This window comes from Cherax quadricarinatus, chromosome 36 (genome assembly GCF_038502225.1).
Source record: "Cherax quadricarinatus isolate ZL_2023a chromosome 36, ASM3850222v1, whole genome shotgun sequence".
NCBI classification, from domain to species: Eukaryota; Metazoa; Arthropoda; class Malacostraca; order Decapoda; family Parastacidae; genus Cherax; species Cherax quadricarinatus.
In genome coordinates this window covers 3,458,568-3,479,804 of record NC_091327.1, presented here as the reverse complement: position 1 = coordinate 3,479,804, position 21,237 = coordinate 3,458,568, and the positions used below count along the sequence as shown (strand labels likewise).

Below are 21,237 nucleotides of genomic sequence, written 5' to 3'. Positions count from 1 at the left end.
GCATGCATATACCATACAATATTATACGAGATTAGAATCCCTTCGTGCAGCTCTTATATACGCTTCACACTAAACTTTTTTTATTCCTTCCCTGGCCCTCAAATATCCTCATATTATTTTTTTTTTTTAATCTTAAGTTTAGACTAGTATTAAAGAGAATAAACCCCTCAAGGAAGGTTCCTTGATGTTGGTGAGGGGCTCTTGATTTAGGGAATTGGATCTGTGCTCCAGTTCCCCGAATTAAGCCTGAATGCCTTCCACATCCCCCCCCCAGGCGCTGTATAATCTTCCGGGTTTAGCGCTTCCCCCTTGATTATAATAATAATAATAATAAAGAGAATAAAAAAATAAAGCTCAACTGACAAACTCCATTTTCCACTTGCTCCAAACATATGACTTACTGAATAAATAGAAAGGTGGACAAGGGGCTCGAACTGCAGTCCATAAATTGACAGAACCGATGCGGTTTAAGCCGTCTCGTCCACCCTTCTGTTTATTCATCAACAGTTTATTACAACTTAATATGAGTTCATATGACTTACTACTGAGATACACAGATATAATACCTTATTAACTGTGATTCAGTCACATTTAGAACAATGCAAAAATCTTGATGCATTAAATGAATTTTTAATTTTTTTATATCATATTGTTTTCCATAGTTTTGTCTGCCTCATCACTACTCAGAACAGTGGTATTAAAATAAGGTAATTAAACAGCATACAAAATCCATGTATCTATTCACAAAACAAATTACCTTTATACAATACATATAGGCCCAACATCTTTATCATAATAATAATAATGATGATAATAATAAGACAAAGTAGTATTAGCAGCAGTACTACTACTACTACTAGTTCTGGAAGTAGTACTACTAGGTCTAGTAGCAGCAGTTCTAGTAGTACTAGTACTACAAGTAGTAGTAGAACTACTAGTAGTAGCAGTAGTACTAGTAGCAGCTGTAGTTCTAGTAGTAATAGTACCAGTACTACTAGTAGTAGATACCAACTAAATTCTGTTAAGGCAAATTTTCTCGTTCTCAAAATCAGAAGATCAATTTACCTTTGAAATTAACAAAATACAGGAATGCAGTCACAAAGATAACCTACCAGATCTTCGGATAAATAAAATGCAAAAATAATTAAAGTGAACACCATTAGCAATATGCAGCATTTTAAATAAAAATTAAAATTTTTCTTTTTCAACACACTGGCCATCTTCCACCAAAGCTAGGTGATCCCCCCCCACCCCCCCCCCAAAAAAAAATCATCATTCACACATATCACTGTCTCTGCAGAGGCACACAAATTCAACAGTTCAGATGTTACTACAAACAGCAAATATCTCAAATCCTCCTTTAAAAATTACAAATATAGTATATATTCCTCTCAGTTGCAATGCAAAATAAGTTTGTTCACTGCTTCATGCACTAAAGAAACAGTAACTCTACCAGTGCAACGGCCAACTTCTTTTCACATTTTTCCTTGGCAGTCTTTAGGCCTTGTAGATTTTTGATACCAACTCAGAAATATCTTATTGACCCTAATTTTTGTTACCTGGAAAACTGTCAAATCAAACTAATAATTCTGTTACCTGGAAAATTGTCAATCAGATTATAATTTTGTTACCTGGAAAACTACGAACAGAATGATGAATGTATTCGGATCATGAAATAGATCAACGAATATAAAGCTACCTTTCAATTAGCTCTGCTAAATAAGGCTTAACAGTAATAAATTTTTTTTTTACTTCCCTTTTGAGGGGTTTCAAGTCTCAAAAGGTTTGAAATCTGATATTATAATATAAATAGAGATAAAAGTAAATAAAAAGACTATAATTATACTGGCTCTACATCTGAAAGATCATTCCTTAGTGTAATCAAAACTAAACCTTATAAGCCACCCAAGTCTTAATTGGGAAATTTTCCATTTGCATCAAAGATATATTTTCAGCTTTATAAATGTTTAGTATAGTATTCATGACCTTTCACTTGAGCTCAAATTTTTCCAAACAAAGATTCTGACTGGGTTCATCCCGAATCTGAAGTGCTCAGGCTGATGGAGGACATGTCATGACAGAGCTTGGAATCTGACATGTCTTCTGCAAGGGCTTCGAGGATATCCAGCAAGAGGTCACGACTTAAACAACGCATCTTGGGTAACTGAGCCACCTGCGGGAAAAATTCAAGGAATTGATAAACATTTTAGTAACACTGTTTTGAAAGTTTAGAAATGGTATTAAACACTTTCAGATGTTGAAAAAACGTATATATACGTTTGGACCATTTAAGGGTTAAACAAGTGAAATGTCTCGGTAAATATTCTAGTACTACACATGTTTTATTTCACACATTGTTAGAAAAAACAATGAATATCATTGAGTCACTGTGATTAAAAACTAGTCAAAAGTCATAGTACAGGTGCTCCTTGATTTATGATGGGGTTACATTCCAACGAACCCATTGTAAGTCAAAAATATCGTAACTCAAATATGAAGATGATGTGCTAAATAAATAAATATATAACAACTGTCACTAAATGTAAATAAATATTTACTGTAACTAAATACCAGTACTGAAAAATAAATTAATGAATACAAGTTACGGACTTCCGCCTTCACGCTGGGTAATTAAGTCTCATCTCCAAAGTACAGTAGAGCCACGTGTCCACTGATCTGATATCCGCAGTCTCAGTTATCCACAGTTTACTGTGTCCCAAAAATACCTCTTAATTTTGGCCCCAAAGTAGAAAAGCTGGCAATTCTTCAACGTCTAAAAGAAGCCGTGAAGCACTTCCCATGAGTGAAAAAGTTATAATTCTCCAATTATTATGCATAATTTATCATAACTTTATGAAAGGTATGTATAGGACTTGTATAAGTAGGGTTCGCTACTTTCCATGTTTTCAGTATCCACGGCAGGTCCTTGAAATGTATCTACCGTTGACACGGGGGTCCTACTGTAATTGCTTTTGCACCATTGTAGAGTAGAAATATCGTTAAGTCAAACCATCATAAGTCAAGAAACACCCGTAGTCACAAAATATAACACCAGACTATTATCTAGCTCAAGCACTGAAGAGGCACAAGCTTCTTCCATGACTGTGACAAATGTTCATCTGAAAATTTATGTAACCCACATTAAAACTGAAATAAATACAATCCAAAAAAATAGTTTTCAATATAACAATTCAACGATTCCTGCTTAACTAAATATTTTAAATGAGTGTGACAACTAAATGAATAACTTCAATATTAAAAATATTCCATTTATAAATTTTGCCATTACATGTGAAAAAAGAAATTGTCACTTACAAACTGAAGAGTAAATCGTAATAACGGGTGGGGTAAAACTCCAGGCCAATGAGTAAGCCATTGTAGCCAGCTGGCCCAGTGGCTTATGCACTGGCCTGGAGTCTAACAACTTGCTCACCATGGGTTCAAATCTCACCCGTTCTGTGGTTTGAAGAATAAATATTTGTCAATTACTGAAAGATAACAGGTGGTAGTAGGTTGGTAGACAGCAACCACCCAGGGAGGTACTACCGTCCTGCCAAGTGAGTGTAAACCGAAAGCCTGTAATTGTTTTGCATGATGGTAGGATTGCTGGTGTCTTTTGCCCGTCTCATAAATATGCAAGATTACAGGTACGTCTTGCTACTTCTAGTTACACTTAGGTCACACTACACATACATGTACACGTTTATCTATACACACTCATCTGAGTTTTCTTTGATTTTATCTTAATAGTTCTTGTTTCTTATTACTTTTCCTTTTATATCCATGGGTAAATGGAATAAGAATCTTTCCTCCGTAAGCCATTTTATATCCATGGGTAAATGGAATAAGAATCTTTCCTCCGTAAGCCATGCGTGTTGCAAAAGTCAACTAAAATGCCGGGAACAATGGGCTAGTAACCCCTTTTCCTGTAATAATTACTAAAAAGAATAAAAAGAAGAAAATTTTCAAAGTGGGATGTCTGAATGTGTGTGGATGTTGTGCGAATGATAAGAAAGAGATGATTGTGGATGTTATGAATGAGAAGAAGCTGGATGTTCTGGCTTTAAGTGAAACAAAGCTGAAGGGAGTGGGAGAGTTTCAGTGGAGAGGAATAAATGGGATTAGGTTAGGGGTTTCAAATAGAGTTAGAGCTAAAGGAGTAGCAATAATGTTGAAGGATAAGCTATGGCAGGAAAAGAGGGAGTATAAATGTATTAATTCAAGGATTATGTGGAGTAAAATAAAGGCTGGATGTGAAAAGTGGGTTATAGTAAGCATATATGCACCTGGAGAAGAGAGAAGTGTAGAGGAGAGAGAGAGATTTTGGGAAATGTCGAGTGAAAGTGTGGGGAGTTTTGAACCAAGTGTGAGAGTACTTGTGGTTGGGGATTTCAATGCTAAAGTGGGTAAAAATGTTGTGGAGGGAGTAGTAGGTAAATTTGGGGTGCCTGGGGTAAATGAAAATGGGGAGCCTTTAATTGAGCTATGTGTAGAAAGAGGTTTGGTAATAAGTAATACATATTTTATGAAAAAGAGGATAAATATATATACAAGGTATGATATAGCATGTAATGAAAGTAGTTTGTTAGATTATGTATTGTGGATAAAAGGTTGATGGGTAGGCTTCAGGATGTACACGCTTATAGAGGTGCAACTGATATATCGGATCATTATCTAGTGGTAGCTACAGTTAGAATAGGAGGTAGATGGGACAAGAGGAAAATGGCAACAACACGTAAGAGGGAGGTAAAAGTGTATAAACTAGGGGAGGAGGAAGTTCGGGTGAGATATAAGCAACTATTGGCAGAAAGGTGGGCTGCTGCAAGTATGAGTAGTGGGGGGGGGGGGGTTGAAGAGGGTTGGAGTAGTTTTAAAAATGCAATATTAGAATGTGAGGCAGAAGTTTGCAGTTATAGGAGGGGGGTGCAGGAGGAAAGAGGAGTGATTGGTGGAATGATGAAGTAAAGGGTGTGATAAAAGAGAAAAAGGTAGCTTATGAGAGGTTTTTACAAAGCAGAAGTGTTATAAGAAGAGTAGAGTATATGGAGAGGAAAAGAAAGGTGAAGAGAGTGGTGAGAGAGTGCAAAAGGAGAGCAGATGATAGAGTGGGAGAGGCACTGTCAAGAAATTTTTAAAATAAGAAAAAATTTTGGAGTGAGTTAAACAAGTTAAGAAAGCCTAGGGAACAAATGGATTTGTCAGTTAAAAACAGAGTAGGGGAGTTAGTAGATGGGAAGATGGAGGTATTGGGTAGATGGCGAGAATACTTTGAGGAACTTTTAAATGTCGACAAAGAAAGGAAGGCAGTAATTTCATGCACTGGCCAGGGAGGTATACCATCTTTTAGGAGTGAAGAAGAGCAGGATGTAAGTGTGGGGGAGGTACGTGAGGCATTACGTAGAATGAATGGGGGTAAAGCAGCTGGAACTGATGGGATCATGGCAGAAATGTTAAAAGCAGGGGGGGATATAGTGTTGGAGTGGTTGGTATTTTTGTTTAATAAATGCATGAAAGAGGGGGAGGTACCTAGGGATTGGCGGAGAGCATGTATAGTCCCTTTATATAAAGGGAAGGGGGACAAAAGAGGAATTAGTTTACTGAGTATACCAGGAAAAGTGTACGGTAGTTATTATTGAAAGAATTAGAGGAAAGACAGAATGTGGGATTGCGGATGAGCAAGGAGGTTTTAGAGTGGGTAGGGGATGTGTAGATCAGGTGTTTACATTGAATCATATATGTGAACAGTATTTAGATAAAGGTAGGGAAGTTTTTATTGCATTTATGGACTTAAAAAAGGCATATGATAGAGTGGATAGGGGAGCAATGTGGTAGATGTTGCAAGTACGTGTATGGAATAGGTGGTAAGTTACTAAATGCTGTAAAGAGATTTTATGAGAACAGTGAGGCTCAGGTTAGAGTGTGTAGAAGAGAGGGAGACTACTTCCCGGTAAAAGCAGGTCTTAGGCAGGGATGTGCAATGTCACCATGGTTGTTTAATATATTTATAGATGGGGTTGTCAAAGAAGTAAATGCTAGGGTGTTTGGGAGAGGGGTGGGATTAAATTATGGGGAATCAAATACAATATGGGAAGTGACACAGTTACTTTTTGCTGATGATACTGTGCTTATGGGTGATTCTAAAGAAAAATTGCAGAGGTTAGTGGATGAATTTGGGAGTGTGTGTAAAGGTAGAAAGTTGGAAGTGAACATAGAAAAGAGTAAGGTGATGAGGGTATCAAATGATTTAAATAAAGAAAAATTGGATATCAAATTGGGGAGGAGGAGTATGGAAGAAGTGAATGTTTTCAGATATTTGGGAGCTGACATATCAGCGGATGGATTTATGAAGGACAAGGTTAATCATAGAATTGATGAGGGAAAAAAGGTGAGTGGTGCATTGAGGTATATGTGGAGGCAAAGAAGGGAATGTATGATAGTGGTACCAACACTCTTATATGGGTGTGAAGCTTGGGTTGTAAGTGCTGCAGCGAGGAGGCGGTTGGAGGCAGTGTAGATGTCCTGTCTAAGGGCAATGTGTGGTGTAAATATTAGGCAGAAAATTCAGAGTGTGGAAATTAGGAGGTGTGGAGTTAATAAAAGTATTAGTCAGAGGGCTGAAGAGGGGTTGTTGAGGTGGTTTGGTCATTTAGAGAGAATGGATCAAAGCAAAATGACATGTAGAGCATATAAATCTGTAGGGGAAGGAAGGCAGGGTAGGGGTCGTCCTTGAAAGGGTTGGAGGGAGGGGGTAATGGAGGTTTTGTGGGCGAGGGGCTTGGACTTCCAGCAAGTGTGTGTGAGCATGATAGACAGAAGTGAATGGAGACGAATGGTATTTGGGACCTGACAAGCTGTTGGAGTGTGAGCAGGGTAATATTTAGTGAAGGGATTCAGGATATATAGCCGGACTTGAGTCCTGGAAATGGGAAGTACAATGCCTGCACTTTAAAGGAGGGGTTTGGAGGGATATGTTGTGTATCTTTATACGTATATACTTCTAAACTGTTGTATTGAGCCCTTTGCAAAAACAGTGATTATGTGTGAGTGAGATGAAAGTGTTGAATGATGATGAAAGTATTTTATTTTTGGGGATTTTCTTTCTTTTTTGGGTCACCCTACCTTGGTGGGAGATGGCCGACTTGTAAAAAAAAAAAATAATAAAACAGGTGGTAGTCTTGTCTATTTTGTATTCTGAAAAGCTCACCAAAGACTTCCATAGTACAGTAAAATAAATTTTAAATGTTGTGTGGTACTGTCTTTAATTCAAAATTTTACAACAAACTCCTAAATTCTTACCAATATATGCTCCAGCTTAGCATATCAATTAGCTGTATGTTGCTGCCTTAAATATGGTGACTATGGAATGTGTCCTTTCATTCTACTTACACAAAAATCTTCAACAAACTATTAAAAGGAAATGGAATCAAAGAACCTCAATAGGCACACACTTGATTTTTCATTACTCTTTTGACATCCTATATCCATTTACATCTGCATAAAGTATCCTAATATTTTCATCCAATTTGCTCCTGGCCTCGTGTAGAAAATAATCTTATGAGTATTTAAAAAAAAATACCATAACCTACATGGATTTGATGATGATTTTTGAGAGTGATGAGAAAGAATGGAGGAAGGGGAGGAGAGAGGATAAGGAGAAGGGAGAGAAGAGAGTAATGAGAGAGGAATAGAAGAGGGTGAGAGGGTAAGAATGGAGTTTCACTCCTAAGATCACATTGGTAAACGAATTCGTTGCTAAGCAAGGAGCATACTATAATGTAGTGTACTGTATATTGTAATAAACTCTAATATACATTATTTAGGTATGTATGCTGGTCAGAGAGCTCATCCTAAGTCCAAGTCGTCGATAAACAAGTACGTACATCACTAAGTGAGGAGAGGCTGTATAGCTATACATGTCCCAATTCCTCATTGCAATATATTGGCAATCCCTCACAAAACTTCCAAATCAGAATATGTGAGCATAAAGGTGTGTTTAACAGAACTTTTCTTCCTTTCACCCACCAATCTCACTCTGAAATTCAGAAACATTCATTTGCTTTAAATCACCTGCTAAATTCCAGTGACTTTATTTATGATGAAGAGAATTTAAACCCTTTCAGAGTTTCGGCCGTATTAGTATGGCTTACGAGCCAGGGTTTTTGACGTACTAGTACGCCTAAATTCTAGCGCCCTCAAATCTAGTGAGAGAAAGCTGGTAGGCCTACATATGAAAGAATGGGTCTATGTGGTCAGTGTGCATGGTATAAAAAAAATCCTGCAGCACACAGTGCGTAATGAGAAAAAAAAAACTTTGACCGTGTTTTTGGATTAAAACAGCGACTTTGCACTGTATTTTCGTATGGTATTTATCGTTGTATTCTAGTTTTCCTGGTCTCATTTTATAGAATGGAAGACATATTACAGAAATTGAGATGATTTTGACTGGTTTTACAAAGAAAAGTACCTTGAAATTGAGCTCAAAGTAGCAGAAATATTTGACTTTTACCAAAGTTCAAAAGTAAACAAATCATGCCACACGTCCAATACACGTCAACTGGTGAGTCTAATACTCTTTCACAAGTGCACTGATATTATTTATACCATTTCTACACCAATGCAGTAGTCTGCATAACAGTAAATCTTCTATTTTTTTTGTGAGAATAAAAATTCAAAGTGGAAAGCAAAAGAATGTAAGAGGGGCATGGGGACGTGACTAATGAACAGAGGAAATGTTATTTTAGTGCCAGGAAAGTCTTTCTTGTTTATTCTGGACCCTATTCGGAAATTGGCATCTTTTGAAATTTGTGTGAAATTGGCAAAATTGCTAAATTCTGACCACTGTATTGGATAGTTGAAATCGGCAAATGGGTGGTTTCTTGTACTCGTTTGATAGAAAAAATGGAGTTCTAGCGAAATAGTTATGATTTTTGTCGACAAGTATACTGGAATTGGCTGAAAATAGGGCTCAAAGTGGGCAAAATTGCTGATGCGTAAACATCGTTGAGACTGCTAACTTTGCGAGAGCATAATTCCGTAAGTTTTCCATCAAATTTCATACTTTTGGTGTCAATATGATCGGGAAAAGATTCTCTATCTTTTCATAAGAAAAAATATTTTTTTTTTTTTAAATTTGGGTGACCCTGAGAACAAGTCTCTGAGAGGGCCTGTCGACCCTGAAAGGGTTAAATGCTTTTAAAATCATGCCTTACGTTTTGTGATATATTTTAGAATTTGATGGTTGAAGAAACATCTGAAATGTCAAAAAAGAAACTGGATATCCATTAAAGATGTTGTTTGTCGCAGCATTTATCCAATGAGGAATCATTTCCCATGTGGAATCTCAATTGCTCACTCCTATCTAACATGCCTGCTGGATATCCAAGCCCCTTGCACAGAAAACCACCTTTAATCCCTTCCTCCATTATTCCTAGGACAACCTCTACCCTGCTTTCCTTCCAATACAGATTTATATACCCTCCAAGTCATCCTGTTTTGCTCCATCCTCTCTAAATAACCAAATCACCTCAACAATGGGAAAGTCAACAAGACACTCAATCGGTGCCAGAGTCCCACAGAGAAGTTTGCTTGGGCCATTGTTATTGAATGTTTACTTCAGTGACCTTCATTTCATCACAGAATCCCATGCATATGCAGACAACTGTACTATGACATTTACTTATCCAAGAGAGGAAATGCCAGCTGCTCTAAGTTACATCAATGACCAGCTCACAGATTTATCAGCCTTGAGAAAATGAAGATGATCTCTAAGTACCATGATGGTAATGCCTGAGCAAAGGTGGGAATGAATGGGAGTGTGTTGGAACCCAGAAATGAAGTTAATATCCTTAAGATGAAATTTAATTGCAATCTATGAAGAACCACAAAGTAAATCTTGCAAACAAGGCAGCCAGGAAGCTTAAAGCACTTAGATGTATCTTGCTAGTTAATAACTAGTTAATGGCCCAAGTTGGATCAAAACGTTGTCATAAGCTTCTCTCTCCTATGTGCGGGATATTTGTGTATTGTTACAGTCACGGTATTGTGACTTTTTATTCTTTATCTCATATCTGCTGGACAGCAGAGGCTGTAAGACTCTATGCACTCACACCTTGAGTATGCTCCACTTTCTTGGAATGCTTGCCCCTGTCTCATCTGCTGCTTGATGGAATAGAAAACAGAGCAAGATAACTTCCCTCATCTGTACCTGGCATGGACAAATATGTCATTTCAGCAGAGCCTTTACCATCAGATGATATGGGTGGTCTTTGTTATGTACAAGGCCAAAATTGTTAAGGTACTATACTTGGCTCCACTTGGGGATAATGAGAAGACAGCTACTTTACAACATGATGGGCAGTGAACACCAACTACACTCTGGTTGTATCCTTCTAAAGAACATCGCTTCATCTCAGATTATTAATTCCTAGAATGACTGGAGTCTGGAAAATGTTTATACAGCACAATAACAACAATGAAATAAAGTCACTTGACCAAACAAAATTGTTGGCCCACAGACAGCTTCAACTTCATCCTGTTCCCTATTTGTATGTCTCATAACAATAAAAAGCTTTCAAATGAGCTGAGGCACGTAACAAGTATGCTCATACCTTGACTATGCTCCACTTTCTTGGTTTGCCTGCCCCCCCCCCCTATCCATCTCATCTGCGACTGCTTGACAGAGTAGAGAACAGAGCAAGATGTCTTATCTCTCACCTGGACCTATTCTACATAGATCTGTCATTTCAGCAGAGCCTTCAACACAGGAGGGATGTGGGCAGCCTTACTGTTATGTACAAGGCCAAAATTGTCAAAGTAACACACTTGGCTCTACTTTGAGGGCAGTAAGAAGCAAGCTTCTATACCACAAGATGGGCAGAAAGCAGCAACATTACTCTGGCTGTACCCATCTCCAGAACATCACTTCATCTGAGATAATTTATCCTCAGGATAACTCAAGTCTGAACCATGTTCCTACAACATAATGATATCAACGAGATAAAGTCAAATGAAAATGCTGGCCCACAGATGGCTCCAACTTCATCCTGTTCCCTACTTGTATGTTTCTAAACAATAAAAATCCTTTCAAATGAGCTGATGTAGGTAACAGCTCTTAGCTTGTCAATAAAGTTAGGAATCCTAAGCTTGTCAATAAAGTTAAGGATCCTTAACCTAACCTTGTAACCCTGTGTAAAAAAAAAGGGTTGGGGGAAGGGGGGAGGGAACAGTAAGGAGGAGAGGAAAGAGGGAGAGTGGTACTAGGAAAGAGAGGGCAAAAGCAGAGTAGGTAGTGATGCAGAGGAAAAGGAGAAGAAAGAAGAGGGGAGAGAGAGGAAGAGACAAGGGAGGGAAGAGAAAGAAGGGGAAAAAGGAAAGGAAGTAGTGTTAACCCTATACAGAGGAAGTGGAAGATGAAGAAGTGGGAGAAACAAGAGGAAGATGAAGAGAAGGTAAGAGATGGAGGAAAGGATGAACAATATGAAGTGTAATTGTATCATCTAGCTGCTAACTTCCCCAAAAAAGAAAGAGCAGGAGATAGAAGGAAGAATGACAGGGAGAGGTAGGAGCTGGTGAGTGGCAGTTATAATATTAGCAAATCAACTAATAAATAACCTGCACTTAGGAAAGAAAAATTATGATGACATTTTTGTCTATCCTGAACCATTGTCAAGTGACAAATGAGTAAGACAAAAATGAAAAGACCAGTTGTGACTTGGCAATGATCCAGAATAGTTCAAAATACCATGATTTTCCTTTCCTAGGTGTAGGTTATTTTTGAACCATTCCAGCCACGATATTGTGACTTACTCTCTAAGCAAATCAATGTGAATGTATAATAATAATGTAGATAAATGGTTTAGAGAACTGACACATTGATAAATCAGACACATTTGTAACACTTGGGTATCTTTACTGTAGAAATGTTTCACCACACAGTGACATCATCAGTCCAATACAGAGAAGAATGGATGAAGATCAGAAGCAGTTTGAGGTAACTTCAGCCTGGAGTTAATGTAATCTGTCCATCAATAAAGATACCCAAGCATTGCACATGTATAATAATTCTTCTTTCAACAAATCGGCAGTTTCCCACCAAGGCAGGGTGGCCCAAAAAGAAAAAAAAGAAATTTTTCTTTTTAACTTCAGTAATGTATACAGGAGAAGGGGTTAGAACAATAATTATAATAATCTATTAACTTTACCTACATACAGTGGAACCTTGGTACTCAAACTTAATTCTCTCCAAAAGGCTGTTCAAGTGCCGATCTGTTCGAATGCCAAACAAGTTTCTCCAAACCAATTTTCTTTTTGGTTCTGGCAGGTCGTGTTTATATGATTGAGTGCCAAGAAATTGGTCAACTACAGTGAGATTTTTTTTACTGAACAAAGCATTTGAATACTGAATTGTTTGAGTAGGGAGATGTTCGAGTACCTAGGTTCCACTGTATTATGTAATTTCAGAATCTTTAACCAAACAAATGAAAATTTGTTGTTGAAAATTATGATCAAAACTACATTTTTGTCTAGGTTTTCAAAAATGAAAAACTGACCAGTGTTGTTTTAATTAATAACTCACCTTTGGAAAGTGGTGTACAATGAGGTTGAGGGCATACTTCTTCATATCTGTGGCTTGGATGCGGTCAGCTGCTTCAAGAATTTGTATTACGTTTTCAAAAGTCACATTCATCTCCAAGTTTTGTTTGCAGAATGCCTGAAAATAAGCCATATTTAACACACATCTTCATAAAATAAACTAATGTTTGGCTTCCATCCTAGGAAAGGATAGGATTCTAATGATGAGTAATCCACATTTCAAACATAGTGAGATGAATGTTGACTCAATTCAGGAAATGGGAAAATATTTAGGTTAAGCTTTAGCCATGTTCAAGTAAATTATGTGGCTAGTCAAAGAAAACAAAGAAAATTTTACCTAAATCTATAATCATCAGGTGTAAATATTTAATGTAGATCAGTGCATATTTTAAAGAGTTAGTTGGAATGATTAAAGTAAGGATCATCAACAATCTCCTTATTTATATTACAATGGTTCCTTGAGTTATGATATAAATCCATTACAAGCGATTCATCATACCTCAAAGCTATAATAACTCAAACCCCAAAATAATCTTCTTTCAATGCACTGGCCCTATCCCACCGAGGCAGGGTGACCCAAAAAGAAAAACAAAAATTTCTCTTTTTAACCCTTTCAGGGTCCGTCCCGTAGATCTACGGCTTTTCGGTGAGTGTCCAAACCGTAGATCTATGCCAAAATTCTAGCGCCGTCAAATTTAGCGTGAAAGCGCTCATAGGCCTACATGTGAGAGAATGGGTCTGCGCCGTGGGTGTGCGCCATAAACAAAAAATCTAGGCGCCTGCATAGCATTGTGGGAACGCCGGCTCAGTCACCCTTGTTCACCATGCCTCGTCGCAAGTCAGCTCTCACTCCCCGGAAAATTGGGACTCTCCTCTTCCTGTCTGATAGTTCTGACACTGATGGAAGTGCAAATGAAGACGAATTCTACGGCTCTGATAAGTTAGTGACCGAAAATAATGACCAGGATATCGATAATAGTGCAGAAAACCCCGACAATCCTCGACCTTCTACCTCTGGTGTGGGCACTCGTGACTCACGGTCGGGTGTTCCTAAACGTAAGAGAAAACTAATATTTTTGCGTGGCCAGGCCTCTGACTTCAGTAATGACGATAATTCTGACGTGGATTGTGATTTTATTGCGCTCGACGATCATTCGAGTAGTGAGGAATCATATTCACCAGTGAAGCGTCGGTATGTTCGCCGCTGCATGCGCTCGGGTAGTGTACCATATGCTGTGCCCAGGGGACGGAGTACATCCCGGAGTACATCTCGGAGTACATCCCGGAGTACATCCCGTGGCCCTACACCCGTTTTAGGTAGTGATAGTGAGGATGATGTGGCTACACTTGGCATGGATGGGCCACAGGCATCAGTGGATGGTGTTAGTGGTGCTGGTGGTGGTAGTGGCACCGCCATGCGTGACTCACCGTGCCACGCGGGGACCCACGCTGCTGACTCGTCAGTTCAAGGACAAAGCGGAGCGTCAGCCACCAGCCCGCCACAACCACAACCACCCGTACAACCAGCCTATGATGTCCAGTATCCACCACAAAACCGTATGTGGGATTGGCAGCAAAATCCCAATTTTGTTCCCAAGCCTCACCACTGTGATGACTCTCAAAGTGGAATTCTACCTACCTGTCCCCTTGGAACCACGGCCAATGAACTGGAATTCTTTGAATTATTCTTTGACCAGCCATTGATGGAAATTATTGCCAGGGAAAGTAATAAGTATTTTCAGTACACCATGGCAAATACGATCTTATCACCACAGTCAAGACTACACAGGTGGAAAGAGACGACTGTTGCAGAAATGTATTTGCTTTTTGCAACAATAATGCTTATGCCTCACGTCTATAAGCATAATATAAAAGCATACTGGTCCACAGATCGGCTAATTTGTACCCCATCCTTCAGTGAAATAATACCAGTGAACAGGTTTATCTTACTGTTACGTATGTTGCACTTCTCTGACAAAACCAGGCCTGACAGAAGTGACAGGTTATACAAGATTAGAAATGTTTTCATGTATCTCAAACAAAAGTTCAGGATATACTTTTATCCATTCAAGAATCTTGTAATTGACGAGTCTTTGATTTTGTTCTAAGGTAGACTGTCATTCAAGCAGTATATACCGAGCAAGAGGAACCACTTTGGTATAAAATTGTTTGTACTCTGTGATTGTGACAGTGGCCTGGTGTTGGATATTGTTGTATACACGGGTAGTAAAACACTGAAAGATACCAAGATGTTATTGGGTATCTCAGGTGACGTAGTGAGAAACATGATGGCACCTTATCTTGGTAAGGGCCATACATTATATACCGATAACTGGTACACAAGCCCATTACTCAGTGATTTCATGCGAGTGAACAAGACAGATGTGTGTGGCACAGTGCGTTCTAATCGTAAACATATGCCCAGGCTCAACGCAGGTGTTCGTGGTGATGACGTGCAGGTGTTTACTGCCAATGACATCATGGCATTACGGTGGCATGACAAACGAGATGTCACATTGTTGACAACCATTCACCGTAATGAAATGCAAGACAGTGGCAAAGTTGATCGAGTGACTAATGAACGTATTCGAAAACCAGTGTCAGTGATTGATTATACACAAAACATGCGCTTGGTTGACAAGTGTGACATGCAGATTGGTTTTGTTGACTGTGTTCGTAAGAGTTACAAGTGGTACATGAAACTTTTCTTCCATCTCATGGACATTTCAATGCTGAATGCATATAATATGTACCAAATAAAGACTGGTAACAGACCATCGTATGGTGAATTTTGTTTGTCTGTTGCCAGACAACTCATAATGAAGTACCAGGTAACAACACCTGCAATACAACATGGTCCTTGAATTCATCACGATATACCCAAGCGTTTGAGGAGAGAAGGTGATCATTTCATAATACAGCTTCCTTCAACTCAAAAGAAATTTGCTCAGAAGAGATGCATTGTCTGTGCACAAACAAAACGACAGCAACAAAGACGCAAAGACACTCGGTTTATGTGTGAGGAATGTAAGGTGCCTCTGCATGGTGCCTTGTTTCAAGGAGTTCCACAAGCTCCAGCAGTTCTAAAACCATGTCCAGTGATTGTAAATATGTAAATATATGATAGAACATTAGTATTATACAATATTTGTGCATGTTTATTGTAATAAACAACAGTGGTAAACAATAATATGATAATAACTTTAGTGCGGTTATTGTGTTCAACACAGTGAGTTTATATATATCAATTATATACAGTATTGGTCTCTCAGGCCCCAAATGTTAGTAGGAATAGAAAAAAATTGGAAAAGAAAAGAAAAAACAACTAAAACAACAAAATAATATAATACGTGTATGTGGAATTCGTCAATGTTGCCACCACCACATCATTTTCTATAAACTTCTTGGCACTGTATCTCGGTAAGTACTGATCAGATTTTAATTTTTTTTGTTTTATTACCTTCACAAAAATATGCTCTTTAATTCTGTAAGAAAAAATAATTTTTTTTTTTTCAAAATTTCTTGGACACTGGTGTGTGACTTCAGATTTTGGCCTTGGACCCTGAAAGGGTTAACTTTAGTAATATACACAGGAGAAGGGATTACTAGCCTCTTGCTCCTGGCATTTTAGTCACCTCCTACAACACGCATGGCTTATGGAGGAAGAATTCTGTTCCACTTTCCCATGGAGATAAGAGGAAATAAACAAGGACAAGAACTAGTAAGAAAAAGAAAAGAAAACCCAGAGGGGTGTGTATATACAGTGCTCGTCACGGCATTATGCCGGGTGAGCACCCGGCATAATGCCATGATGAAAATCAAAGGCCTACCATACAGAGGAGTATTTTTTTTTGTCAGTGCATTCTGCTGGGCAGCAGCTGTAAGCATGATGTCACGGCCTGCTGCCACACTTCACGGTGACTTCTCATTGCTCACATGGCTGCCGTAGTGAGAGGAAGTGTTGCATTGTTGTCTCTCGTCCACCCTATCTTTTGTCCAGTGTTCCCTTTGGTTATGGGGCTATACATGTTTGATTATGGGTAAAAGGAAGTCTTTAACACCTGAAACTATAGCTCAAATCATAGGGCTTCACAAAGCTGGGCACCAGACAAAAGAAATAGTGGAGAATGTTAGTGTGTGTGAGAGCTTTCAGTGAGGAACTGAGTGCAGCATTTCAAGGCTGGTGGCAGTGTTGAGTTACTGTCTGCCAAACCTTGGCCTGGCCCCTCGAAGAAGACATCTGTTCGTACCTTAACTGTGTTAAAGAAGCAGTTACTCTTTAACTGCTTCTTTAACACAGTTAAGGCAAGCATTCAAGTCCAAGGTAAAGTAAAAGTTGCACTTCCAGATTCTTGAAACAAATTATTACAAAACCATTTATTTTGGGGTTTGAATTATTATAGTTTTGAGGTACAATGCATCTTAGCTACAATAACAACATTCTTTCCATTTTTATGTTAATTTTTTTTTTCCTTTTTTTCACTAGCTTAGACCTCTTCAAGGGGGGCTCCTTGGCGTGGTGAAGAGGCTCTTGGTCTGGGGAATTAGACCTGTCGGTCTTCTTCCTCAGACCGAACCTAATTACCCCCCAATCTCCCCTCCCCTATCCCATCCTCCCCTTTTTCCTTTCCTCCTCCTCCTCCCCACTCCTCTCTTTTGCCCTTCCTCTTTTTGGCCTTTGGGATTTCTCCCACAGGCGCGCTAGTTCCTAGGTAGGGGAAAGGATACCGGGGTCCATCCCATTCCATTGAGGTTCTTGGCGGTGGCGTAGTTTGCAGTGGAATCTGGATCGCCTGGGGATGTCCCGATCCCTCTCCGGTATCCCGGAGTAGCTTTGGGTGTCTTTCGGGCGACGGGTGTATCTCTGGAAGCCACCTTTCGGATTCCGGGGGTGGTGGCCGAAGGAGGTATGCTTTGTGGCGGATATCCGGCCGCCCTCTCTTTTGTCCACTAAGGTAGCTCGGCAGATGTGAGGTTGCTATCCCGGATTGTTAGTTTACTAGCATGATGGGTAGGGTATGGCACGGGTTCCATGCTGCATCTGCGCTACTTGCGGTGCTGAGGTCCTCTTGGGCGCGGAGGGAGATTTCTGGCCCTTTCATTCCTCCTAGGAACTATCCCTCCCCGGTCCCCCCTTTTTTTATTCTTTTTTTAATTTTTATTTTCTTTTCTTCTTTCTTTTTTTTTCTTAAAAACAAAAAGAAAGAAGTAACCTAACCATGGCAGCCCTAGTCCATGAACCTACTACCCCCGGGCCCCTTCTTGATACCGCACCCCGTTCTGACCCCGCCTCGTCTTTGGACCACTCTTCAGACACTCCTCATGCCTCTGTACCTCTTGCCGGTGCTGTTTCCTCACCCGCTTCAGGTACTGAGGCCTCGACTGACTCCTTTGATTTATCGGACCTTCGCTCTAATCTGACTATGCTTCCGGCCTCTCCCTCTACGGTGTGGCAATTTTCAAATCGCCGACCCGTTCCATGTCGGACCAACTCTGGTCCCACGCCTAAACGCCAACGACAATTACCTGCTGATGATACTTCTCCACCTTCTCGTTCTTCTCAGAAATGATCGACACGTCCTTCACTACCTTTCCACGCTCAGTTTCAGACTGAACAATGGACTAAATTCTTCACTTTACGACCGACTTCCTCTACTGCCTATCTTTTTGACCACAGTATTGGCAAGGCACTCCTACGCCATGTTGGTAAAGATATTTCTTTTCATGCTCTTAAGAGCGGTACGCGCATCATCACCGTACAGAATGCTACCCAGGCTCATGAGCTCTCTCGTCTTTCCCATATCGATACTGTTCCTGTCACTCTTGAAAAACATCATTCCCTCAATTCTTGTAGTGATGATAAATTAGACACATGTGCAACTCTTGGGTATCTTTATTGAGGAAACGTTTCGCCACCCAAGAGTTGCACATGTGTCTAATTTATCAACATGTCGGTTCTCTGAACCATCCATCTACAAATTCTTGTAGTGGTACCGTCATTCTGCCCCATACCATAGTTCAACAAAATTTCCAGACATGTGGCACTGACATTCTTGAACAGCTGGAACTCCAAGATCTCCCAATCCTCAAGGTAGACACTTACGTTCTTCCTGCCCGCGGGTGGAGACGATACCCTAGCAATGTGGCTCGTTTAACTTTTGACAGCCGAGAACTCCCATCCTCAGTTTATATAGCAGGACATCGGTTACAAGTTCAAAAGGTGATCCCTACACCACAACAGTGTAGAAATTGCTGGCGATTTGGCCATCCAGCGAAATATTGCAGATCTATCGCCGAATGCCCAGTCTGTGGTGCCGATGACCATTCTAATACGTCTTGCAATTGATCTCCCTCTTGCCTTAACTGTCATGAGGCTCACCCTTCGTACTCTCGCCATTGTCAAGTCTATTTAAGCGAGTGGGAAATCCGTTACCTCAAAGAGACAGAAGGTCTCCCTTATGCCATGGCAGTTTCTCATCTCCGCCTCCAAGGGAGACTCCCACGTGTTTCTTATTCCCGTGTTTCAAAACTTCCCCCCACTTCTGGTATCCCATCTTCTACACCCACCTCTGTGGTTGCCTCTCCCATAGTCACTCCTGTATCTAATCCTTTTGCTGTCCTCGGCTCAGACGTCCCTACTTCAACGCCTCAGTCTGATCTCGCTTCTTCGTGTTCTCTCTCACAAGCCTCAGTATCGACGAGACCTCGTACGACACCTCCTCCCAATCGTCCCTCTACTTCTCAAAAGTCAAAAAAAGGTCCGTTAACACCTCCTACCCATCTTCCACCTCCTCATTTTACCCTCCCTGTCTCTGTCCCTGGTTCTTCCCCTCTCACTGGCTCAGTTACAAGTGTAGAGGTTCACCCTCCTCCTCGTACTGTACCTTCCTCCCCTGTTCCCTCCCAAGTTTCTTCCTCTTCTGCCACCTGCCAGGTTTCTGCCTCTTCTGTCCCCTGCCACGCTTCTCCAGTTCCCTCCACCCTTTCGCCCCCCCCCCTACCTTGGTACAGTCCAATACAGTTCCAATCTTTACTCATCCTCCCCCTACCATTTCCAATATTGTCTCCCATACGACGTCTCTGAATTCCGAAACACTTGAAGCAATCTCTGAATATATTGCAGAGACCAAACCATCAATGGACACTGATCCACCTTCCGCTCTTTCTCTCTCCTCTGCTCCATCTGCGCAACTCCTTTCTTCACAGCACACCGTTCCTTCGCTGCTTGAACGTTTTCCACTGCCTCCGCATGTGGACTTTTCTAACCCCTCTAGTCTGTAGGAACCCTTACCTGCAGATTTCAAGTATCTTTATCATTGCCAATCATGGCCTATTTACAGTGGAATATACGCGGCCTCAGGGGTAATTGGGGTGAGCTTCAGATGTTACTCTCCCAATTTGCCCCTGTTGGTGTTTGCTTACAGGAACCAAAATTACACTCTGCTGTTATTTCTCCCATCTCAGGCTATAATTTATTATATTCTTCAGATCCTTTTTCTGATGGGACCTTTAATGAAAGTGCCCATCTTCTACGCACTGATATTCCGTACCATCAGCTATTTGTTCATACTTTGCTGCATTACACAGCAGCCCGTATCCACTTACATAGGTGGTATACGCTCTGTTCTTTATATCTCTTTCCTTCTCGGGCATTATCTATTCCGGATATTGCCTTTCTTGTTTCGTCATTACCACCACCGATTCTGTTACTTGGTGATTTTAATGCCCACCATTTCCTCTGGGGGGGGGTCTCACTGTGATTCCCGTGGAATTCAGTTAGAGGCTTTTCTTGCCACCCACCCCCTCCATGTTTTAAATACAGGTACTCACACCCATTTTGATCCTTGGACTCATACTCTCTCTTGCATCGATCTCTCAGTCTGCTCTTCCTCCGCCACATTAGACTTCACCTGGTCTGTTCTCCCGGACTTACATGACAGCGATCATTTCCCAATCATTCTTACTTCCCCTTCATATTCGCCACCTCTTCACACCCCACGCTGGCAATTTGATCGGGCAAATTGGAACCTTTACTCACACCTAACTGTTTTTAAAGAGGTTCCTTCTTCGTCCTCCATCAATGAGCTTTTACACTTCTTCTCGTCCTCCGTTTTCACCGCAGCTTCTCATTCTATACCCCAAACTTTGGGCAGGCATTCTCAGAAATGCGTGCCTTGGTGGTCTCCTGCTTGTGCCCGTGCAGTACGTTTGAAATCCGCTGCATGGGGCAGGTACCGGTACAATAGAACCACAGAGAGACTCCTTGATTTTAAACAGAAGCATGCGATCGCTCGCCGTGTCATCTGTGACGCTAAACACACTTGCTGGCGAAATTATGTCTCCACCATCACCTCTGCTTCCTCTATGAGTGCAGTCTGGAAAAAAGTACGAAAACTGAGTGGTAAATATTCTTCTGACCCGGCTCCTGTTCTGCGGGTTGCCGGTGTTGATATAGCAAACCCACTAGATGTTGCCAATGAAATTGGCAATCATCTGGTCCGTATTTCTCAGGGACTCCATCTATGCCCCTCATTTCTTTCCTCAAAGTCTGCCAGAGAGTTAGCACCCTTGGACTTTTCTTCTCTCAGAGAAGAACAGTATAATGTGCCTTTTACACTTCAAGAACTGAAGGCAACACTCTCAGCT

The 21,237-nt window shown here is 40.4% G+C and overlaps 1 protein-coding gene across 1 annotated transcript in view; it reads right to left on the bottom strand.

The window, feature by feature from the left end:
* Nucleotides 1-723: 723 nt before the first annotated feature.
* Lztr1 (Leucine zipper like transcription regulator 1) overlaps nucleotides 724-21,237 on the bottom strand; it is a gene marked incomplete at its 5' end in the record, with an annotated part of 328,453 nt that continues 307,939 nt past the window's right edge. The window contains 2 exon segments of the mRNA XM_070091669.1: nucleotides 724-2,173; nucleotides 12,575-12,709. Of these exon segments, the coding sequence (XP_069947770.1) occupies nucleotides 2,033-2,173; nucleotides 12,575-12,709 (276 nt within the window). The 3' untranslated portion in view covers nucleotides 724-2,032.